This window comes from Microtus ochrogaster, chromosome 26 (assembly GCF_000317375.1).
Source record: "Microtus ochrogaster isolate Prairie Vole_2 chromosome 26, MicOch1.0, whole genome shotgun sequence".
Lineage (NCBI taxonomy): Eukaryota > Metazoa > Chordata > Mammalia > Rodentia > Cricetidae > Microtus > Microtus ochrogaster.
In genome coordinates, this window is record NC_022025.1 from 458,198 (window position 1) to 483,880 (window position 25,683).

Sequence of the window (25,683 nt, forward strand, 5' to 3'; positions counted from 1 at the left end):
AGAGAGAGAGAGAGAGAGAGAGAGAGAGAGAGGAGGAGAGAGAGAGGGGAGAGAGGGAGAGAGGGGGAGGGAGGGAGGGATGTTTTGTTTTCAATACATACTGACTGTATTTCTGCTCCCTCTTCTCCTTGAGCTCACCCCTATACCCCAGATCCACTCCTCCATTTCCCTTCAGAAAAAAGGCAGGCCTTCCAGGGATATCAGTCAGACATGACATAACAAGATACAAAGCCTCGTATCCAGGCTGGATAAGGCAACCCGGTAGGAGAAAGGCGATTCCAAGAACAGGCAAAAGAGTCAGAGACACTCCCACTGTTAGGGGTCCCCCAAGAATACCCAGTTACACAGCCATTACAGTTCTTCCTTCCAATCTGTGGGGTTCCCTGAGCTCTGAGGGGGAGGGACCTGATGGAGATTTCCATTTGGGCTGTCTCTCCATCTAATGTTTGACTGTGGGGCTCTGCTTCTGCTCCCATCCGCTGCCAGCAGAGGCCTCTCTGAAGAGAATTGGTGTAAGCACTAATCTGGAAACCAGAAATACTAAAGTCTTTAGACGGACTCACAGGCAATAGCCTACAAGATACAAGTGTAGGAAATAGGAAAGGATTTTCTGCTAGGACTCTATTTGCTGAGGATTTAAGACCTAGATTGACAAGTGGGACACATAAACCTAAGAAGCTTCTGTACAACTAAGGAAGCAATCATTATCAGTTGTGGAAGAATCCCACGGAGTGGGGTATCTTTACCAGCTGACAGAGAATTAATAGAACATGCAAATGTCTTTAATCCCAGCACACAGGAGACAGAGGAGGTGGATCTCTATGAGTTCCCGATCAGCCAATATTAAAGAGACCTTGTCTCAAACAAAACAAACAAAAAACACAAAAACAACAACAACAAAAATATAGTAATGGTTTCTAGGGCTGGGGAGAAAATCACTATTGCTGCATAATGGATAGATCTCATCTCAGGTTTACAAGAGCAGAGAGGACAGGACCTGGTACTCTGCAGGCTCAGACAAGGGGATGATAGATTCCATTTGCCTACTCTGCAGAGTGAGTTCAAGGCCAGCCTGGGCAATGTAGTGAGACCTTATCTCAAAATGAAGAGACAAAAGATAGCTAAGGCCATACCACCAACCATACTAGACCCAAGCATCTATCAGCCAACAAGAGAGGAGGAAAGAACAATTGGTTGATAATGGCACTTGGTTTCACATCCTGTGAATGTGTCAAATATCACTAAGCTATGGCACCAAAACTGGCAAGATGTTTTATGTTGTGTGAATTTTACCATGAAATCATTTTAAATTTAAAACGTATCATTAGGAGTCTATAGCTATTAATGTTTTCATCGAGAAAGTGTCAGGTGTTTATATAAGAGTGACGTGAGCCCAGTTAGCCATTCCCAGACTGGTCAGGTTCCTTTTCTTTCCTGAACTGTTTCTGAGGCAAGTCATGTCCTTTCATTCCTACATTCTTTACTAGACATCTCTTTTTTTTGTTTGTTTGGTTTTTTTTTGTTTGTTTTGGTTTGGTTTTTCGAGACAGGGTTTCTCTGTGGCTTTGGAGCCTGTCCTGGAACTAGCTCTGTAGACCAGTCTGGTCTCGAACTCACAGAGATCTGCCTGCTTCTGCCTCCCGAGTGCTGGGATTAAAGGCGTGCGCCACCACCGCCCGGCTTAGACATCTCTTAAAACTAGACATTTTCTCACATACTCACAGCCAATGAAATTAGAAGCATTTTTTATTGCTCAATCTTCATTAATAACAAAATCCTTACAGCTGTCTAAAAATATCCTTTCTATAGTGTAATTTATTGAATCAGAATTGACTCCTCTTATATTTCTATTAGATTACCTCTAATGTGCTCCTTATTCTAGTCACTGGCTTCATTAGCATCAGCTCTGGGTGGGTTATCAGACTCCAGCCTTGGCCAGAACCTGATTTTAACAGGTTCCCCAGGGAGTTAAATGACTCATTAAAGTTTGAGGCATTCTCACATTTTGTAAAGCAGATTCTTTGCATCATGATCAATGAGTTCTGGTTGTTACGAGTCACATGTATAGAAAGAACATGAGAAGGAATGGAGACCAGGAGAGAATATAAATATCACATTAAGCCTGATCTACTCTGTAAGTAGCCAGCATGTGTCCAGATAGATGGAAGAGGTGGAAGAGAAAGTAAATGAATGTTTGGCCGTGGTAGAAAAGGTAGAGAGATACTGATGGCTTGCATTAAAGTCAAAAAACAAAATACTAAAGGTAAGTGGGTGATTGTCTGACTTATTCCCTCTGAGCTAAGAGCTGTAAGATCTGCTCTCTCAGGTTCACATCTTCTCACAGGTCCCCAAGCACGTATTGTTCTGGATTCCCTTGAGAATTTGTTATGTCGGATTCCTGCCTCTTCCCATCCTTCCCTCCCCTCTGTTCCTCTCTCAGCCACCCTATTTCTCCCTATTCCTTTATCCCCTTTGTTTTCTTCTTTGTCTCTGATGTAGTTGTTTAATATAAACCTTTTATTATGTGTAATGGAAAAAATATAACAAAGACAAAAAATTATACAGGGACTGAGACTTTCCAGTTATTGCTTTAGTTGGTGAGAGGCAGGATCCAGACAAATGTATACTAAAAAGCCTTCCTGGCATTATATATTCAGAGCAGAAAATTGCTTTCAGGGGGCTTATGTAAGTATCATATAGGTAGTGTGTATTTCAGTTCCTATCATGGTATATTTGGGAAGCACAGCAACGATCTGTTTTAATGATCATAAGAATGGATATTGGATTCAAATGGTGACACCTGACTTCATGCCATCTGTCATCTGATGACTTGAGCCATTGGATAATAATACCTAAAGCTTTGATTCATTGATTAACTGGGGTGTACACAGTGCTGCTACCTCACTGCTCTCCTCCATACCTACTGGCTAGAATTGTATATGAAGAACTTTACTGATTGGGGCTCTTTGATTTCTATAGGACATTCCATGGATAAAGATATAGAAATCCTCATTACTCTTGCTAGTTCTTAATGTTTGCCTTTTTAATGCTCTTGCATTTGTTTGGTAAGTATTAATTGAAAATAGTGTGATAAGCCAGGCCCATTTCCAGGTGCTGATGATAAAAGGCAAGTAAAACTGTCACTGCCTTCTCAGGGTTACCTTGGTTCAGAGCAGTTACTAGTAGTAACTAGTAGTATCTGGAAGATGGTTCTGCTTCTTCCTGTAGTAGTAATTCCTAATTGCTTCATCTTTGATGACTTTCTCTTTTTTGAACTTCATGCCTCTTCCCGAGATGCCCTACATTAAATGCATAAAACTCTGTGTTATTATAGCTGTAATATGTTCTTTAATTTCATAAAAGATTATAGCCCAAGATTTTTTTTTTAGTCTGCCATGTCTCAGAGCACCCGAATACACCAAGAATTGTGTCACATTAGACAAGTAACGGGAAATCACAGGTTTGCTGTAGTTCTGTCTCAGTTCATTCTCTGATGTTGTAACAGAATACCTGAAATGGTAATTTGTCAAGAACACAGTTCTAGAGTCAGGAAGTCCAGAAGCATGGCACAGCATTTAATGAAGGTCCTTCTTGTGCTGTCATTGCACGAGGACACAGGAAGGACAAGTAAGATGTCTACATCCAACCACAAGGATTAGTCCATGTTTGGGTTAAGTGGCACTTCTGTGTCAGTCTGTGACTTGAATCCCTCCTCTGAGCGTATAACACTTCGCCTTTAGAAGTAAGTTTCCAGTAAATGCTTCTGGATGGATGCATTCAAAAAATAGCCAGTCCTGGTGCAATTTGATGTTCACCTTTAAAACATACACCTGGGCTTCCACGAAGCAAGTGTTTTGTTTTATCAGCATTAAAGATTGTTTCATATTGCTGGGCACTTGGAGGTACACTTTAATCCTAGCACTCGGGAGGCTGAGGCAGGTGGATCTCTGATTTTGAGACCAGCCTGGTCTACAAAGCTCCAGGACAGCCAAGGCTACACTGAGAAACCCTGTCTCAGAAAAACAAAAACAAACAAAATTGTTTCATGTCTTGGACCTTTTGAACTTTTTATGAATACTTGGAACCACAGAGGTTAACTCCCTTAATGCAAAGGATCATAAGCCTTATAAATAATATTTATCCACCAGACACAAGTATGAGGTCATCATGAGCATGAGCATGGCCTCTGGTCTGAGAAATGAGCAAAGTAAGGAAGAGCGGATGACCCTTCTTAGAATGCATCAGACATCCAAGAATTTCCATGGGACAGGAGAATCAGAAAGGGAAGTTGATCTTGAGGAATGGGCAGAATTTGGATTTATAAAAAGTTTTTTTCATGTATATGTATATGTATATCTGTGTGAGTATATGCCACATAGGTATATTGCCCTCAGAGGCCTGAAACGGGCATTGTATCCCCTGGAGCTAGAGTTAGAGGTGGCTGTGAGCCCCCCACGTGGGTGCTGAGGCTTTAGCATCAGAGGTGTCAGAATATGGTTAAACTTGATGGAATTAATCTAGCTTAAAATTTAGGGAAATAATAGGATTGTTTAGTTTGGACGTGGCTGTAATTGATTCATGGCTACAATAAAATTTAATCTTCAATCTTTTAATCTTTGTATTTGCTAAAGCTGAATTATGTTATTTTGAGGGATAAAATTCCTTAATAATTCCTGTTAAAACTCCAAAGACAAAGGAGCTTATATTAATTTAGAGATAAATACCACAGAAAAGTTTTCAAATGGAGCTGATATTATATTATTGTTACTTAATCTGTTAAAATTTTTCTTTATTGAACCTTTCTGTAGAACCTTAGTGTGAGTGATAATTTATTTCCATCACAATGAATGTTTTCACATTTAAATTAGCCAATTAGGTTCAACACTAGTTAGCGTTCTCAGTAAAATATGAAATAATGCATATTTATCTCTGACTTAACATGATGAGTGATTATTTGGTAATTTAAGGTAAAATCGATTTTAGGCTGAGCACAAATAAGAAAAATGCTCTTGTTTTTACTGACCTCTATTGAGTTACTTTGCATAGGTCTTGCTATAAATTTGCTATGATTTTTAAGGGAAGTAATGGGATTGTTCAGTTTGAAAGCAACTGTAATTGATTCATGGCTACAATAAAATTTGCTAGGAAACTGCTAGACGTTCACAGGATAGAACGGAGCAGGAGGTCTGGGAGAGGTGGGCTGCTCAGTGTTCACAGGATAGAACAGAGGAGGTCTGGGGAGAGGTGGGCTGCTCACAGTTCACAGGATAGAACGGAGCAAGAGGTCTGGGGAGAGGTGGGCTGCTCACTGTTCACAGGATAGAACGGAGCAGAATGGAATTTTTAATCTATCAACTCATTTGCCTGCTCTGTGGTGTCTCTAAGAATGGAAACCAAGCTACAGTTTCCTGTGGAATTCTCCAGGGATCGATCTGTTCCATAGGGGTAGGACAAGTGCCAGGGTTTCTTATTTGCACATTGCCCATAGAAAGTAGGTACGCCATGAACCAAAACTATGGCTGTTTCGCACACTGAAGTCTCTTAGCTCATTTCAAAGGATCAAGCAGCTGTGCATAGAAACGGTATCTTTGGGATTTTTAAAGACAAGGGTCTAAACATAATACTGAGGACCAGCGAGATGGCTCAGTTGGTGAAGGTACTTGTTGTCAAACTTGATATCCTTAATTTATTTCCCACAACCCACATGGTGGAAGCAGAGAATGACTCCTATAAGTTATCCTTATACCCCTATGAACAAATACACTAAATAAATAAATTTAGCATAATTCTTCAATTTGATTTAGGCAAAAGTTCTCTCTGGACAGTTGTGTTGTTACCTTTGTGGTAGCACTTCTGCAGTATGCAGTCTGAGGCTGCTTCACTCTACAAAAGAAACTACATTATAGACTGGAAGTTGTGATGTTACTGCCCCTCAACAAACCTTGCCGGTGCCGGTTATTCAGAGATACTCAGTTGCATTTCTCACACTTAGTGGTAAGGTTGCCTGAGATCCACCCCTGACATTCAAGTTGAGTTTCCCATTGGTTTTCACTAGAAACCTCCAATGGAGCAAACACGTAATAGAGAAAAATCTACTAGAAAAACCCAAAATAATGCAGTGTATTGTGGTAGATTATCAGGCCAGTAATCCTTATTTCTTCTTTTTCTAACAATCCTAGGATTTCTGTAAAGTTTTATTTGCAGTAGGTAAACAATGTGAAAGCCTTTTAAATGAGTTTTATGGTTTTTTTTTCCAGAGAAAGGACTTGTGGCAGCTGCCCAGGGTATCTTAGTAAGATTCATTCTCACCAACTTCTTAGCTTAATGAGACGAGATCTAGTGTTTGTACTAGATGATGTTTCTTTCTGCATATAGCGACACATACTCTTAAATTCTGCAGTTATTATACACTGTAAAATCAGAAGTATACCCTTGATTATTGTGGGTTTTTTTTTTGGTTTTTTTTTTTTTTTTTTTTTTTTTTTTTTGGTTTTTCGAGACAGGGTTTCTCTGTGGTTTGGAGCCTGTCCTGGAACTAGCTCTGTAGACCAGGCTGGTCTCGAACTCACAGAGATCCGCCTGCCTCTGCCTCCCGAGTGCTGGGATTAAAGGTGTGCGCCACCACCGCCCGGCCCTAAACGTGGTTATTGTGTAGACCCTGCTAGCAGTTAATCTTTAGTGCAGGACTGTGCCACCAGCTACGCACCGTCCCCTCTCTAGACTCCAGAATGGGACTATGATTTGTGGAGGTTAGTAGAAGGCATCCATCACCTCCTGCTCCTGATTGATGACTTGGACTCTTAGTACACAAAAATCATAGGCTCCTGTTTGAGAATGCATGCAGCCAAGATGTTCTATAAGAAGTTTAGAGATTGCTTCTAAATTCTCTTTAACCAGTTCCAATGTTGAATTAGTCTCATGACAATAGTCAATTGATTTGTGTTAATTGAAATTTTACCAAAACTCCAATTCTTTTTCAAGTTGTTCCAGTTAAGTAACAATTCTATAACAAGTCAAGAAAAGCACGGTGAAACATTGCCAGTTGATTATAGCAAGTGTTACGGATTAATATTGATTTCATTACTTGAAAGTAATTACTTGAAACTGTTAGTAGTCATTTCTGTCAAAAATATTATGGGTCTGCAGAAATGGCTGGGCAGTTAGGAGCAGCAAGCGCTGCTCATGCAGAGGACCCGAGTTTAGCTCCCACCGTCCTCATCAGACAGCTCCAGGGAATCAGTATTCGTGTGTACATACCACATGCAGACACACACATACAGACACAGTTAAAAATTTAAAAGTTAAAAGGGAAAATAAGTAAAGGATAACTTTTAAATAAAAATAGTCTTTTAAATATATTGCATGAGTTTTTAATAGTCCTATTTTTAATTGATTTAACTGATCTTTTTAGTTGAATTAAATTGCTTTCAGTTATTACTCTGAGTTATTATTCCTTAGACATGGAATCTATATTTTAGCTAGCTTCTGATAGTCTATATCTAGAATAATGTTGCTTTGGATTTAGGTTTAAAGTGCTGATGGACCCTTTAATTATTGGCAGCACCTCACTTTATCTTAACCAGCACAGAAAGTCTGAAAAGCATGTGCTGCGGGAGATGAAAGAGTCCGAGGCCCAGGCAGCCTTGCTGTTTCTGCTCAGTCTACAGACATACCATTTGTAAGTGATTACTCAGGGGCCAGTTAGGTTCCCTGCCATTGAGGGAATAAAAGAGAATAAAGACAAAAGCACTCACCATCTTAATATTCACAGGACTGTGCTAAAGAATAATGATTTAAGATCAAGACAAGAGTTAACTGCCCACCTCACCAACCAGTGGCCTTCCCCAGGAGCTCTGGATGTCAATGCTGTTGCCTTGGATACGTTGCTTTACCGAAAACACAATAAACAGTGGTATGAGTAAGTGTAATATTTTTTTCCAACTAATTACATATTTAGTTGTACCGAAATGTGGCTATCCACTTTGGCATCTCGGTTATTTTTCTGAACTCATTATTAGCAAAGATAGGCTTTAGGACTCCTTTAATGAGGCTCCCTTAAGACGCAGGCAGATGTCTGAACATTTTAAACCAAGGCACCCTGGGGAAGCAGAATATCCGAAGAATTCCTAGGTAATGGTGTCGGACCAGAAGCTCCTGCTTCTGTTGTATTTCCGGTCAGTCTTTTGTTGTATCTATGGATTTGTTTTCATGGTGCATTTATTTTTAAATTTTAGCTTTAGGATGTAGTAGCCTGGAATTAATTTTCCAGATAGTTAAAAATAGTCCATCTCCTAAAAGTATAAAGTTACAGCTCTCAGTGGGCCTGAATTTTGCTAATTTTAATCCATCTAATTTTTAGAAGCTGTCATACAAATCACTCTACCTCTGGGCTGAAATTTCTTTGTCCTAATCAGCCTTTTCTTTGGTCAGGATGTGTCAGTATTGAATGGACTGCAAAAATCTCAGATAATCTACATTTTGAAAAATCAAGCTCTATTAGCATCTTTTGGGTTTACCACTTTTCTATCTTTGTCATTTGTTTCTACTATATTTCTTCTTCATTTAAGTTTCTAACTTTTCTCCCTAACCGTCCCTCCCAGCCCCTTTTATTTTTATCTCTTTCCCACCTATTTCTCCCTTTTGCTCTTTTTCTTTCTCCCTCCTCCTCTCCCTTCTTCTTCCCCACTCTCTTTATCTGCCTTCTGTGGAGCCCTGAGCTGAGAAGTCACTGGCCCCGCACATTCTCACTTCTGCTTCTTAGGATGCCCTACGAGCTAGTGAGTTATCTTGGTTTCTGTCTGTGCGTCTGTCTAGCAGTCATCTAGATTTTCTGCATCTTGCCTAGTTACTCAAACAGACATGTTTTAGCAGAAGCATGACTTCCACCTTCTTTATTCTCATGCTGTTGGGGGTTGTTGTTTATCAAGGTTAGGGTACAAATTAAATTTGACCTTTTGTTAATTAAAAGCAGTACTAGACACTTGAGCTCTTTCTTGTCTCATTGATTGTTAGAAGCAAGTAGAGGTGAATAAACTCTTTGTGGAATAAATCAGAACTTTTATCTATTAAATAATTTTTTAGTATGACTCAAGATGTTGGCTGTGGGCATTCTATAAACTAGCATAGAGTTCCTTTATATACTTATATAAAAGTTTGCAGTACCCTGGCAATGGTGACACTTGCTTTTAATTCCAGCACTTGGGAGGCAGAGACAGGAGGATTTCTGTGACTTCAAGGCCAGCCTGGTCTACAGAGCCAGTTCCAGGACAGCCATGGCTACAGAGAAAAACCCTGTCTCAAAAAAAAAAAAAAAAAAAAAAAAACAAGAAAGTTTACAGAGCTATAACCTATGCTGAGTATAAATTTACCTTTCTTTGTCATAATGACTTAATAAAAAACAATATTTGCGTAATATTGATAAATCATAAAAACATAATTTATGATTAAAAGCACGCTTTATAGAAATATGTAGTATACTTACTTTATATGTGATGTGAGAAGCTCTTAAATTTACAGAGATGAGCTGGAGGCATGCTCTGTTGATAGACCACTTGTGGAAGCACAAGGACCTGAGTTTGGATCTTCTTCACCTATATATAGGCCAGTAGGATTACATATGTATAATCCTAACACTAGGGAGGCAGAGAACCCACTGGCCAGCTGGACTCCATGTTCAGTAAGAGACCCTGTCTGAAAATTATGCATGTGAACAGTAGTGCACCCAGACATGGATACACACCTATCTATGTATCGTACACATGTGCTCACTATTGTGACAGGACAGTGGGCAGAGCTCAGTCATTACAGTGTAGAACGTTGCAAGCGTGAAGACCTCTGTTTGATCCCTAGCTCCCATGGAAAAAGCTGGATATGGTTGGCTGTACTTAGTCTGGGGAGGCAGAGTCTGGTGGATCCCTGGAGCTCACTGCCCAGGCAGCCCAGCATAGCTGGGAAGCCTTAGGTCTGTTTTCAGAAAACAAGGTGGACAGCTCCTGTGGAATAGTATCCAACCAACCTTGTGTGTATAGGTGTGGTACTGACACCCACACACATAAACATGAACACATGTGTTGGGATTGCATTAAATCTGCTAAATTAAGACTTTCTTTATAATATCTACATTATTGTGAAAAGGCAAAATATTTTCAACAGAATGTGTGTGCTTTTATCTAGTCACATGATACCTATTGTATAGTCAATAAAGAACCCAAAGTGGGCCTGGCATAGCCGTGAACCCATACATACACATACAATAGTAGTAATAAATGAAAGTTTAAAATGAAGAACCACAGTGGCATGTTTATTACTAGTTTACATCTGCATGTGTAATGATGACTTACTTACAAAGCAATATCGCAGCAGTCCAAGGGATTGCAGTCTTGAAACAAAGGCAGGAAGCCAGCCTGTCTATTCAGCACGAATTTAGAGTTTGTGCTTCTTGACTCACAACATCAACTGAGGATGCAAAGTACCCTTTTCTAGTATTGTCCCATTAACTTGACTTGCCCTCTTTATGTTCTTCCTGTTTTTAGATGACCCTGCTATCTAGTGTCAGATGCGATATAGTAGAGAGGAGTCAGGACCTGGAGTTCAAACGCAGTGATTGTCAATAACCACTCCTCATTGATTACTTTGTGATACTGAATGGTGCTTCCTTTCCTTAACTTTCTCTTTCTGTACATATAATACATAATCCCCATCTAACAATCAAGTGCATTGACTGTCACTTAATAACTTCTCAGCAAGTATTAATAGATGACATGATCTTTTCTTCATTAATCTTCCATGCTGAGGAGTGCATACCTATCTCACATTCGAAGATCTGCTTTCTGAATCTTATAGAAAATTGGTTTTATCCATAATAGTTCTGAATATGTAATCCCAGTTACTTCACTTTTAGAGGTTAAAGTATGGATTTTCAGGATAGGGAACTTTCTCTAAATCGTGTTTGAGATTAAGTAGACCTTTCCATCTTTGATGAGAACCTACAAATTATGGAGGGAATGGCTGGTTCTCTTTAACAAGCATTATCAGCTCTCTTGATAGCTGGCCCTACAGTTCAGTAGTTTTGGTGTTAAGTTTCTCCTGCAAAGGATGTACATGCCTGGGAGAGTATTCTACCAACTAGCCTAAGTTGTATTCAATAAGAAGGTTTCAGAAGCAAGCTTGGGACAAGTTGGGGCTTAAACAGCAAATTTGTGTAGCAAATTTGAGCTACCAGCAAATTTGTGAATTAGGCAGCACTAGGACCAAGTTCAGAGAACACTCACCCCACAGCAGAAGAAGTGGCTTTCATAAAGCGAGCAGAAAACACAGTAGAAATATGATCTGAGTGGTTCTGGCTACACAACCTCCCTTGAATGCAGAAGGAAGAGGGAGTGGTCTTGTTTGGAAGTGATATGACGAGGGGCCCTCTGGGGTTGGCTGACACTTGGCTTGTTGTTACTAAATAGTATAGGCCTGAGTTAGGTTTCAGTTTGATTACGAAACTGGCTATTACAATTTGTAGAAACCAAAAGAAAATGGTGGTACTGTTTGTGTGCATTCTGAGCATGTGTATCTGTGTGAGGGTGCCAGATCCCCAGTAACAGGAGTTACAGCTGTGAGATGCCTTGTTGATGCTGGGAATTGAACCTGGGTCCTCTGAAAGAGCAGTCAGTACTCTTAACTGCTGAGCCTTCTCTCCAGCCCAACAATTTTATTATTTAAATATATCCGTACAAAAAGCAAGAATTAGAAATAACTTCTATGTGTCCATGTGCGTATGCATGTCTGTGAATATCCCGCACATAATTTTTTCTTCATTCTTCTCTCATACAGTATATCCCAATCACAGCCTTCCCTTCCTCCACACCTCCACTCTTTCCCAGATCCACTCATTGCTCCTCTGTTTCCCATTAGAATATAGCAGGCTTTCCAGGGACATCAAGTGAGCACGGCATAATAAGATGCAGTAAGACTAAACACATAACCTCATTATTAAGGATGGACAAAGCAACCCAGTATGAGGAAAAGGGTCCCAAAGGCAGGCAAAAGAGTCAGAGATATCTCTCCCCCATTGTTAGGAGTCCCACAAAACCCCAGTATAAGCTGGGTGGTAGTGGTGCATATCCAGCACTTGGGAGGTGGAAGCAGGTGATCTCTGTGAGCTCAAGGCCAGTGTGATCTACATACAGAGTGAGTTCCAGAATAGCCAGTGCTACACAGAGAAATCTTACCTCAAAAAAAAAAAAAAAAAAGCTAAATAAGCACAACATAGACAAAGGACCTAGCATAGACCCATGCAGACTCTGTGATTGTCACTTCAGTTTGTGGGCCCCTATGAGCCTGCTTATTCTTGTGGTGTCCTCTACCCCTCTGGCTCCTACAGTCTTTCCTCTCTCTCTTCTGCAGGGTTCCCCAAGCTCTGCCTAATGTTTGTCTGTGGGTCTCTGCATCTGTTCCGCTTAACTGCTAGAGGAAGCCTCTCTGATGATAATTGGGCTAGGCACCCATCTATGAGTTGTAAGCAGAGACAAAACTTTGATTTCCCAATTGCCCAGACCTGAATAATCACACAGAAACTATATTAATCACAACATTGTTTGATCAATGGCTCAGGCATATTCCTAGCTAGCTCTTACATCTTAAGTTAATCCATTTCTATTAATCTATGTATCATCACAAGGCTATGGTTTACTGGTAATGATCTGGCATCTTTCTCCTTTGGCAGCTACATGGCTTTTCTTTCAGTTGCACCTATTCTCTCTCTCTGTCTCTGTTCAGATTTCCCTCCTGGCTTTACTCTGCTAAGCCATTGGCCAAAAAAGCTTTATTCATTAACCAGTAAAGGCAACACATATACAGAAGGACATCCCATGTCATACCCCTTTTTCTGTCCAAATTAAAAAAAAGGTTTTAACTTTAACATAATAAAATTACATATAACAAAATAGTTATCAATCAAGAATCATAATTGCAATATTTAGTTCATTTATATTTGGCAAATTAAGGAAAATATTTTATCATCTATCCTATCTTTCTGAGTCTAAAGTTTTATACCTAACTTGTCTTTTATCATAACTAAGGAAATCTATAATTATAACTGTCTGTCTTCCACTCCATTAAAGAACCCGGAAGGAGATAATATTACCTAAAAAAACAGGAAGTGCATTATAAGCAACTTCCAAAGTTCTAGAAGTGACAGAGAGATCTCGCTGCCTGAACAGTCATGCAAAGTTCTTTTGTAATGTTGGAGCATCCATCTTCAAGCTATAGACTTATAATATCTGACAGACTTCTCAGTGAAGCAGGAAACTTGAAAATCTGTTCTGCCTTGAACTGACAAAGTTCATGAGTTGCTTTCTTTTGTGTCCTGCAGAATTTCTGGCAGTTTCTTTCTTGAAACAAGAATGCTGAAGGACCATTCCATCTTGTAGGTCCTGCATGTCCAGACCCTCCCTGTGTATTTTCCATCTTTTTATGGCCCATGATGATTTTTTGTTTTTCTTTTTTCTTTAAGAACCTCAGCTTAATATTCTTAAATTATTTTTTATCTATGACTCTGTCTAAATTTTATCCTCTCTGTATGAAGCCCATGCACCTTTATTAAACTTACTTTGGCCCGTTAGAGGCCCTTTTTTGTCTGAATCTGTCTTGACTATGAATGTAATCCTATTCTGAGCAGGAACACTTTTTAAAAACGCTAAGCAAGTGTGGCTAGGACTAATACTGCAGCTTTGCCTGTTTGCTGTCCTGTGCAGCATGGCAGAGGTATGTTTACCACTTTTGCAAGCCATGGTCACCACTCCAGCTCCAGGGATGCAGTGGAGTCTATGTTGCTATTAAGCAACTAGTAACATATTAATCACAAACCCCATTTAAGTGCAGGACCTCCTGAAGGAGCCAAAGCCATTTGTGCCACCAACATAAGCCAGGAAGCTCTCTTAAAGAAGTCATTGCTCAACCATGCAACTGTCAACCACATTCAGAGGGACTAGTTTGGTCCTATGCTTGTTCCTTCCCAGTCCAGCTGGAGTTGGCAAGCTCCCATTAGCCCAGATAGACTGTTTCAGTGGATGTACCCATCATGGTCTTGACCTCTTGGCTCATATTCTCATTCCTCCCACTATTCAACTGGACTTCGGGAGCTCAGTCCAGTGCTCCAGTTTGGGTCTCTGCCTCTGTTTCCATCAGCTGCTGGATGAAGGTTCTATGGTGATATTTACAATATTCATCAGTCTGACTACAGGGCAAGTCAAGATCAGGCCCCCTCTCCTCTATTGTTTGGGGTCTTAGTTGGGGTCATCCTTGTGAATTCCTAGGAATTTCTCTAGAGCCAGGTTTCTTGCTAACCCCATAATGGCTCCCTCAATCAAGATATCTCTTTCCTTGCTCTCATCTTTGTCCTCCCTCCGTCTTGACTATCCCATTTCCTCAAGTTCTCATCCCTTTTCCCTTCTGCCCTTCTCTTCCCCTTCCACCCTCCCTTCTCCCCCCACCCCCATACTCCCAGACGTGGGGGCCACTGGCAGTGGCACCAGGATTTATCCCTACTGCATGTACTGGCTTTTGGGGAACCTATTCTCTTTGGATGATGCCTTGCACAGCTATATATAGTAGGGAGAGCCTTGGACCTTCCCCAAAGCAATGTGCCTTCCCCTCTCTGAGGATTGAATGGAGGTGAGGTGGGAGGGTATGTGGAGGGAATGGGAAGAGGGGAAGGAGTTGGAACTTGGATTGGTATGTATAATGAAAAAAAGATAGTTTGTTTTATTTTTTAAAAAAAATTTAAAAAGTAGTCATGCCTCTGCTCACTGCCAGAAAACAGAGCTTATCTGAAAAACTGCAGCTACCAAGAAGCTGCAATTGACTCCTGTTTTTGTGGTTCTAGAAGAATTTTTGTTAAAGCTTTTTTAGGCTTTATATGGATGTGCATTGCCCCATGTTGAGTGCCATTATGTAAGTGGAGTTTGTGCTTTTGTATCCCAGCCTCACAGACCTGAATAATCACACAGAAACTATATTAATTACAGCACTGCTTGGACAATGGCTCAGACATATTGCTAGCTAGCTCTTTGATCTTAAATTAACCCATTTCTACAAATCTATGTATTGTCACAAGGCTGTAGCTTACTGGTAATGTTCTGGCATCTTTCTCCTTTGGCAGCTACATAGCATCTCCTTTGACTCTGCCTATTATCTCTCTTTCTATCTCTCTATCTATCTCTATCTCTGTTTAGATATTTTCCATCTGGTTTTACTTTGCTAAGCCATTGGCCAAAACAGCTTTATTCATTAACCAATAAAAGCAACACGTAATATACAAAAGGACATCCCATATCATCGAGTATAGCATAATATCATTAGGAATCAATTTATTGACTCCCCATCCTCCACCCCACACTTCTTTGGCCAGTGTTTGGTTCTACCCTAGGTTTCAAGGCCATCCAGCTTCTGGTTCCTGGCCATCTACACAGTGTGAGGCATGAGCTTCCTCTCCTGGTGTGGGCCTCAAGGTAGACCAGTCTAACGAGCTCTGAACTACCATTGCCCCAGCACATGCTGCAGCCACGACAGAAGGTTGAAGGTTTTCCCAGTCCCACCACTGGAACTCTTGCCTGCTGGCAATAGATGTTTGGTCAGCCTCCGCACCCACATTACTAGGAGTCCTTATTAGGGTCATGCTCATAGATTCCAGGGAGTTTCACTGTACTGAGTTTCCATATCTTCCCCCATATGCCCTGAAATTCCAGTCGTTTCTCTCCGTACTATCTACCTCTCTCCCTCTCTCCTCCACCTCGTTCCTCTTGTTCTTGTCTCCAGCTGCCTCCAGTCCACCCACATAATCTATTCTATCTCCCTTCTCAGGGAGATCTGTCCATCCTCCAGAGCACTCCTTGTTACTTAACGTCTCTGGGTCTGTGGATTGTAGCAATCCTGCTCATGATTTCTCTTCTCCCTGTGGATAATATTTCCCTCTGCATTACACAGTGTGCTGCTCACTGACTACCAGATAACACAGATTACTTACTTTAGAACATCCATTGAGAAAATTTATAATATAAAAGGTATACCAGTTGTTTCTAATCATTGACTGAGGGATTACCTATGATTTATGACACCATTCTTTTGTTTTGGTTTTTTAAGACAGGGTTTCTTTGTGTAGTCTTGGCTATCCTGGAACTTGCTCCATAGACCAGGCTTGCCTCAAACTCACAGAGATCCTCCTGTCCTCCTACTGAGTGCTGGGATTAAAGATGTGTGCCATCCTTGCCCGACATGATTCCATTCTTACCAATTTAAATTATATTTAACATGTATTAAACTACAAATTCTTGTGTTACAGAAGGTGTGCTTCTTGCTACCTTGGATTCTCATTTTTATGACCTTAAACTACTTACATTTTAAAAATTCTGTTCTGAGAAACAGCAGTATGTATCAGTTTATGTGTCTCTCTGGATACATTTAAATCTCATGATGTTAATGAATCTAGAATATTCAGGATTTAACTCTGGCCTTTCAATGGCAGAACTTCCATAGATAGTTTACTACAAACCTACAAATGTTTAAGAGAATGAGTCTTTTTAGAAATTGGGTAAGAACATATAATCTAAACATCTTTCATCATCTGAAGCTGAGGTCTCCTTCCTGCTGGTGGGTTTACACTTGTCTTCAATAAAGAGGTAGAGTGTGCAGTAAGGTATTGCTATGCATGTCTTGTGAATAAAGGTTTAATTTTGGGGTGGAAGTATTTGTTGTTGTTTAAAGCATCATTGTTTCCAAATTTTGTTTCTATATTCATCTCCCTTGATTAAGTAGCAACTATAAACTCAAGGATTGGCACTAACTGGGAAAAGCTAAAGGAGTTTCAGCATCAGTCCCTCTGACTTCAGCTCCAGGGGAAGCTCATCTGACATTGTTATAATGGCATCTTTCACAGTTCCCTTCCTCCGGCGAGCAGCAGACCTGTAGACTGTTGGAAACAGTGCTGGCAACTCTGTTATGGTATTCAGTACATTCCTGCCTTTTGTTTTGAAATGTTTCTGCACATAAATTTTAAATTAAAAATATTAACACATTTCTTAGCATGAAAATAGTGTCAGAAACTCATCTTAAGCCACCAGTTTAAAAGCAAGAATTCTGCGTGTTAAACATAGAAAATAATTTGTAAAGAAATGTTTAAAATTACTTATTAGAAGGCAGTGTCTGGGCCAAAAAAATGGCTTAGTGGATAAGAGTGCTTGGTCTGTGAGCATGAGGGCCTGGGTTCAAATCCCCAGCACCCATGTGGAAGAGCTGGACATGGCTGCTTGTAGCAGAGATGGGGGGGGCACCAGCTCACAAAGAAAATGACACAGAGACTTATATTAGTTATGAAAGTTGATAGCCTAGACTTGTTTCTAACTAACTCATAACTAATTAGTCCCTGACTATTCATTCATTTTCTATCTCATGGCTTTATTACCTTATCTTCATATTACCCATCCTGGTTTCTCTGTCTCCTGGCATCTCCTACCCTTCTTCCCAGCATCTCTGTGCCTGGAAATCCTGCCTAACTATTGACCATTCAACTTTTTATCAAACCAATCACAGTGACACATCTTCACACAGTGTAGAAGAATATTCTCTAACAACTGCTCATCTCTGTAACCCCAAGCATAGGGTGAGGCTGGATCTCAAGAGTGAGCTTCGTTGAAACAGCCAGCCTGCATGTCAGGGAGCAGCCTCACCTCAAGTAATGTGGAGAGTAATAGAAGAACACAGTTGAAGGCCTGCCCTGGTGTGTGCATGTGCACAGGTGTAGGCCTACATACACACATCAAAAACGGACCCCCACATTCTTACCCTCCTCTATAGCTAAAAACATATGACTTTATGAAAGCCAACTGAAATTTACTGGGACAGAATAATTTAATACAGTTCTCAGCAAATGAAAATGCTCTCTGAGAAGACCTTAGGATGGCAGGTTCTTCTGTGATGTCAGAGTGGAGGTGGAGGAGCTAGAGGAACAGTTAGCTGCAATGCCAAATGGCCAGTTTACTCTTTGTGAGACCCTGTTCCTTTCAACAAAACAGAGATAGTAATAAGCTAAATCCTAAGGTACTGCTCAGTACTAAACAAAATTTTATATGTGTGCATATGCTCACATGTGTGGCATCATATACATTTAATCTAAACGTATAGCCCTGTATTTTAACATGTACCAAGTGCTTTATAGATATTGGGTGTCACTTTATTGTGTAACATGTAGCTTATAAATGCATTATCTTCTCTATCAGAGGTTTCCTGATTTAAAATTATAATTAAGGACTTTTGTACACAAAACATTTAAGAAGTCAGCTTACTACAAATTGGGAACAGTGTTGTATAAGTTAGTAAAGCCATTCTGCCATCTCATTCTTCCCTTTTGAGAGAGAAAGAGAAAAAAATGGATTCCTCATAAATGTATTCCATCACTATAGCAGCCTATAAAGTTTTATCTTAATAAGATTGATGGGAAGTAAATACAAAACCAATTTATAGTATTATTTTTAGTAGATTTATTGGTTGTTTTTATTAATGTAATTTGTGTTCAAGTTATTATTAACATACAGTCTACTTTTAGTAAAGGAATACTTTTCTTTTTCCTCATTTAGTTAAGAGCCCTAACTAGCATAAGATAATATCTGGATGTAAGCATTCCAAACTTTTTTCCTTGAGACAGGGTCTCACTGTGTTGTTCTTGGTGGCCTGGAACCTGCTGTATAGACTAGGGTGGCCTTGAACACACAGAGATCCATTTGTTCTGCCTCCCAAGTGCTCAGATTAAAGGTGTGTGCCACCATACCCAGCTTTCAAAACAGCTTTAGTATATATACCTTTGTCAACTCTGTGGCCACGTCTGCATATGACAACTATAAAAAGAGGTCATTTGATTCATATGTGCTTTCCTGTAAATATTGTAACAAAATGTTTATTTGTGGATTTTACATAGGATCTGACTAGTGTATGAAAGACATTCAGCTTGAAAAACCTTTTCTTAGTCCACTTATATTGGTAAACAGTGATCAATTCTGATTTTACATGGGCTACAAAGGACACCAAACCTGATTTTATCTTTATTGGCCTTATACTGAAAACTAAATTTGAGGAAAGGCTAATAATAATCATTCACTAACTTTTGATTTCTAACTGAAATATGCTCTGATATAATTAATTTCTAAGTAATTAGCCTAATACAAGAGGATCTTGAAACAGATGAGAGGAGATTGATTGTCTTGATGGTATATTAATACAATAGCTATTTATTAGTCAGCCCTTTTAATTTTAAATTGCAGGAGTGTACAATAACTATTTTGTTGCAGAACAGCTGTTTGAAGGCACTGAAGAATCCTGAAGCACTTAAAATGATAGGTTATTATTAAGTTATGCTATTTGTTTCTTTTGTTTGTTGTTTGTTTTGTTTTGTTTTTGAGACAGCATTTCTCTGGCTGTCCTGGAACTCCCTCTGTAGACCAGGCAAGCCTTGAACCCAGATTCAGCTACCTTTGCCTCCCAAGTGCCGGGATTAAAGAAGTGCGCCACCACTGCCTGGTCCCATTTGTTTCTTTATTGGTAGTATTACTTAGATTAGAAGTTCCTATTTTAATTGTCTGGATAATAGATAATTAATTTGATAATGTTAATTTGCTTGGGAAATTATTACTCTTTTCTGTTTTTCAATGAACAACATAGATAAGCTTCCAAAGTAGATAGGGAGAAAAGTATAATGGAAATCACAGAATCTGATGAAGGCAGAGTTTAGGGACGATGTTATGAGGAAATGAGTTACAACTTTAAGACATGACACCGTTGAGGACGGTCATAAGGTCTGCTCTGTAGTGAGAAGAAATTTTAATAGTTTTTTATCCTTATTTTCAGTAAGAGTTACCAAAGCCTTGACCAGCTATCAGCAGAAGTTAGCCTTTCCCAGGCCTCGCTGGATCCCAGCCACTCACAAGACGGAGATGGGAAACAGGACTCACTGAATTTCGTTGGTGAAGGTAAGTGTGCTGGCTAGTTTTAAGTCAACCTGATACAAGCTAAAGTCATTCGAGTTTTAACTCAACTTGACCCAAGCTAAAGTCATTTGAGAGGTAAGAATTGCAATTAAGAAAATGCCTCCATAAACTTAAGGTGTAGGCAGGCCCATAGGGCGTTTTCTTAATTGGTGATTGATGCAGGAGGGCCCAACCTATGGAGGGTGGTGCCATACCTAGGCTGCTGATGGTCCTGGGTTCTGTAAGATGGGCTGTACAAGCCGTGGGGAAGCAAGCCAATAAGCAGCAACCCTCCCTGGCCTCTGCTTCAGCTCCTATCTCCAGGATCCTGCCCTGTTTTGAGTTCCTGCCCAGACTTCCTTCAGTGAGGAACTAGGATGTGGAAGTGTCTCCTCCCAACTTGCCTTTGGTCATGGTGTTTCATGCTGCAATAGTCGCCCTAACTAAGACAGATGGAAATGACTTTGGTATTTGTGAGATTAACATATCTGGTCTCTTGAGAACAAAGTGTTCTTCGGTAGCCCACACCAGCCTTAAACTTAGAATCTTTTTGACTCTGCCTCCCATGTCTGGGATTTACAAATATGTCTCAAACATGCATATATGCAAATCATTAAATATAGTTAAAATGTATTTATTCTTAATTAATAAATTGTGCTCATTGACAATTTCATACATGTTTTAATACATTTTGGTTGTCCCTTCAGCCTCTCATTCCCCTCTCGTACCTGCAGACCCCTCCTCTTCCTTACAAATATTTTTCTCATATTCATTACTATTGTTTTGTGTCTCACAAAGTTTAAGTAGGGCTGTCTGTGTGACCCTGTGAGTATAACTATCCACCAGAGCCCCGTGTGCTCACCAGGCTCTTTACACTGGAAGCTATGGCCCCTGCTCTTCTCCCTGAATCCATTATGTTGCCAGAGACCAGCAGTAAGTGGTAGGGCCCTGTGAGCCCTTTCCATGGCTGACAGCGCGGGTCCCACCTTGTGTGGGCACATTTGCTCAGGGTCGCTCACAGGGTTGCTGTGACCGTGTTGTGACTAGAAGTTGGCATTTCACAGGCCTGCTCAGTACCTTCTGGTTCTTACGTACTGCCTGCTCCCCCTTCTGCAAATGTCACTTGACCTGACGTGGTATAAACGTCTTAGGGCTGAGCCCTTAATTGTTTTTTATTCTCAACGTCTTGCACAGCCGTAGATCTCTGCATCACTTCCACTCATCGCGAGGAGAGTTGCTGTCATTAAGCCTGAGAATAGCCTTTGTCTAGTCTGTCCTGAGTAAAAAAAAATTGCTTTTTGCTTTTCGAGACAGAGTTTCTCTGTGTAACAGCTCTGGCTGTCCTGGGACTTGCTTTGTAGACCAGGCTGGCCTCGGAGCTCATAAAGACCTGCCTCCCTCTCCTCCTAAGTGATGGAATTGAAGGCCTGCATCACCACTGCCTGGCTTATCTTTTAAAAAAATTAACTGTGTATTTATTTATTTTGTTAAATTTACTTCTAAGTATTCCATTCCTTTGGATTATATTATAAAGCAAATCACTTTTCTCAATTTCTTTTTTTCAGACTTTTTAATTGCTTCTTTTAGATTTTAAGCATACATTTTTAATTGATCTTTCCCCCTGTCTACCTGTAAAAAATAATAAAAGTGACTTTGGTCGTTCATAATATTCTCAGAATATTTTATTTTATTTATCCATTTATGTATTGTGTATGTATGTACACGTGTAGTTAGTTAGTTAGTTAGTTAGTTTTTCGAGATAGGGTTTCTCTGTGTAATCCTAGCTGTCCTAGAACTCAGGCTGACCCCAAACTCACAGAGATCTGCCTTCCTCTGCCTTCCGAGTGGGATTAAAGGCGTGGACTACCATCACCCGGCTTTTAGTTTATTTTTAAGACAGGATTTCACATTTGTCAGGCTGCTGAGAACCTTCCATGTCACTAAGGCTAGGGATGAATGCTTAATGTAGAACTTCTTCATGGTCAACTTTTCATTGGGGATTTTTAATGGAAAGTGAGAACTAACTCCTGAAAGTTGTCGTTTCATACGCTCTTTGGCACATATACATAAGAAATTTAAAAATATATAATATGTATTTTTATAAATACATATAAAATACATTTATTTAAATATTTATAATTGAAATTTACATGTAATACATAATATAATATATGGTTTAATTTATATATAACATAAAATTATATAATTAAAACATGTATATGTGTGTGTGTGTATGTAATTAAAAACTTAGCCCCCAATGCATGTAAAGTGAGCATTGTCTGATCAGGATAGTTTGGTTCTAATGCCCTTCCTCCCCACCCCCGAGACAGGGTTTCTCTGTGTAGTCGCAGCTGTCCTGGAACTCACTCTGTAGACCAGGCAGCCTTGAACTCACAGAGATCCGCCTGCCTCTGCCTCCTGAGTGCTGGGATTAAAGGCGTGCGCTACACCCTCCCGGCTGTGCCCTTCTTAATGTATATATGGCCTTCCCAAATCTCTATGGCTTGGCCACAGTTAGTGTTGTTTAGCTGACGATTCTTCTTCCTTTACTGGATGACTGAGTGTGAATATATTGTCAAAAACAGAGGGGGAGGCATGTGAGGTAGAGGATCTGTGAGTTTGAGTCCAGCCTGGTCCACGTAGTGAGATCCGGGACAGCCAGGGTGGCCTAAAGAGATCTGTCTCAGGAAGCAAGTAAACAAAAGACGAGCGTCCCATGTTTGCTCTAGAATGCATCATCTCGAACATCTATACCAAGAAGTCTTAAGAGAAGCTCAAATACACTAATGTTTTTAAAGGTGAAATTAAAAACTGCAGAAAGGTGAAGTATTTTTAGCCACGTGGATACGTCTTCAGGCCCTCAAAAGCTGTGGGAGTTTTCATGGTTTTATCATCTCGCTGTGTGATTCATGGAGGCTGTTACATTTATGTGATTTTTGTCTTAACTTCCAGGTAAAGAAGATACCCCCTCACTGCTTGGTCTCTGTGGGTCACTAACATCCGTGGCGAGCTACAAGTCCCTAACGAGTCTAAAATCCAATGACTGCCTTGCGAGCCCCGCAGCCGAGATGGCGAGCCCAGGCCTGACTCCATCCTGAAAGACTACACAAAAGCCCAAAGTTTCTGATTGTAAATAATTCGGTTTCCATAAGTTTGGCTGCTTGGGGAGATCTTTGAGATTTTATATTATTCTGGTACATGTGTGGCATTCTGATGTTTGGGGATTTCAGCCCAGCCTGTGTAAAGTCTGAGGGAAAAGCATGGTAGACCTGCTGTTTTTCTTTTTAAAACCTTACATGTGTCATTGAAGATGTTTAAAATTGAATAGGCTTTAAAGAATCAAAGATTGTTTGAATCGATTGTAAACTGTACAAAGTTATTACTCAACTGATTTTTATAAATTTGTTTAAATGCTTCTTAGTGTGCAGAAGTTGAGCTCGGGTTTTATTCGAGACTTAAAAAGAGTGTTTTCTTTCACTCCTTTATTTGGTGGTTAAATTCGCACAGAAGAAAACTGACAATTTCATTAAGTATTTCCTAAGTTCCAGTGTCCCCGTGATACGTCTGTACCGGAGGAATCGCTCAGCCACAGCGGCACAGTGGCTCTGTTGGTGTTTCTGTTATCATTTATCATGTGCTAACAACTTTTAGCATTTCATAAATTTTGTAGATATGTACCTTTTTAGGCATTTGCTGACTTAGGAAAAGCATTTTATATCTAAGAAAACAAATCCATTTCTTAGACTTACTCTCTCAGGATTTTCTTTTGAAATTACCGATTTTTAAATGTGATCAGGTGTGCCTGAGAAGTTGGAAACACTCCAAAATAGAGAACAAATGCTGGAAAGGTGTTACTCACATCACAACTTTCGAGTTTAAGGATTAGAGAGTCTTTTAAATAAAGAGCTCACGCGTGCCCAGCATACCTGACTGTGATTGTATGTCAGAGCTACACGGCTGTCTGCCCCGTGTGCAACAGTGAATTGTATTGTGGATGTTTCGCACCATTTACCATTATACCACGACCTCATTCTTAAACTGGTCTTAGTGTTTAAAAAGTCTGTACATCTGTGGGAAAGTTTTTTTTTTACAGCCGTGTTTCCAAATCTGCAGTTTTTGAAACAGCTACACGTGTCCCTAAAAGTTTCAGCATACTGAAAATGAATGAAGTATATTTTCTATAGTGCGTGAGATGAAGAAAACAGTGTGCCAAAGAAGTTTTCTATGTTGTTTACAAGAAGTCACAATCCTTACTGGGGACTTCACGTGGTGTTTCTGTTTGTTGATTTTTACATTTAAACCTAGCAGCTGTGATGTATAGGGAGCGGTTCCTCCTAGAAAGCTGTCTGAGGAGAGCTGAACTCACACTGCCGTTCCTTGTGTCCAAAGCGTAGGCAGTCCTCGGAAATGCTCGGTGCTTGGTCTCCTGTTGTAAAGTAATTAATAGTGTGTGACCAGTCCTGCAGCAGGGCAGTACAGACAGGCATTTCCGGGGCAAAGGAGGCCTGGAAGCTCATAACAGACTTCATATCGGATGTATCAGAATACACCAAGACTTTTCTTCCTAAAGCTGAAGGCTTTACTACTTGTACAAATGCATACATTCTTTAAAAATGTACACTGCATTAAGACAGGCAGGCCGTAGTGGTGCACTTGGGAGGCAGAGGCAGGCAGCTCTCTAAAAGTTCAAGGCCAGCCGGCCTACAGAGCTAGCTTCCAGGACAACCCGGGCTGTTACACAGAGAAACCCTGTCAAAAAAAAAAAGTAGTGTCCAAAGATGCTTTTAATTATTGTGAGGAAGAACAAAAGAAGACCACGGGGCCTGAGGGAGGGTACATGAGGAAACAGACGGTCAGGAAAACTTTGGGGATCTTAGGCTGGCCATGGACACACCTCTACCTTCCTAAGAACTATCTGAATGTTTAATGCTTTATCATCATGACTGCTCTCACCTGACATTTATGATTCTTTCATATATTAAAACCTTGTTAAGATCTTTTCATACATTTTTTACAAAGTAGAAGGGAATATAAGATTCCCTAACTGGTACACTTTCTCAGATTTGTCTGACAGAAACACTAGCTTGTGCAGGTAGCCCAGGTCACCCTGCTGCACACTGCAGGCTGACACCTGACACCTGAGGATGCCTCCATGCCCGGAGCCCTTGTCTCAGATCCGTCCGCTGCTATGGCATCCAGGTTTCTGCAGTTCACGTCAAGCTAGGGCAGCTTATAAATGTTTGCATGAATAAGCAGCGTGTGTCTCATTCCTTCATTTTCAGAACCCCGCAAAGAGTGCCGGGTTATGTCTACCCTTCCGTGTGTGTTTTCAGTGGTAGTCTTCATTTCCAGAACCCTGCGGAGAATGCTGGGTTATGTCTATCTTTCCATGTCTATTTCGTTGCCTTGATGTACTATATTTGCTGCATGTATATTAAAGGTTTTTAATAATACAGTAATGGTCTTGTTCCTTGACGAAAAGAATTACACGTTTCAAGTGTTCGCTAACTTCTATTTCATCAAATATTGGGAACAGTGGGGATTAATTATACCCAAAATATTAATGAATGTGATCTGAAGAAATCCTTTTATTCAAGCCGAATTACTTTAAAAAATACTCTTTATAGAGCACATGGCATTTTGAGAATTGTTGACTACATGTAGGACAGTGGTCCCAGGTACT

At 40.2% G+C, this 25,683-nt stretch overlaps 1 protein-coding gene across 3 annotated transcripts in view; it reads left to right on the forward strand.

The window, feature by feature from the left end:
• The window catches only part of Rundc3b (RUN domain containing 3B), a 152,939-nt gene extending 127,484 nt beyond the window's left edge, over window positions 1–25,455 (forward strand). Inside the window, exons 9-11 of one of the 3 annotated variants that reach the window (XM_026784635.1) lie at window positions 7,772–7,912; window positions 19,882–20,003; window positions 22,953–25,455. In XM_026784635.1, the coding sequence (XP_026640436.1) occupies window positions 7,772–7,912; window positions 19,882–20,003; window positions 22,953–23,098 (409 nt within the window). In that variant the 3' untranslated portion in view covers window positions 23,099–25,455. Of the gene's footprint in view, window positions 1–7,771; window positions 7,919–19,881; window positions 20,004–22,952 lie in introns of all 3 variants that reach the window. The other 2 variants (XM_005358285.3, XM_005358286.3) reach the window with 2 other exon arrangements.
• The last annotated feature ends 228 nt before the right edge of the window (window positions 25,456–25,683 follow it).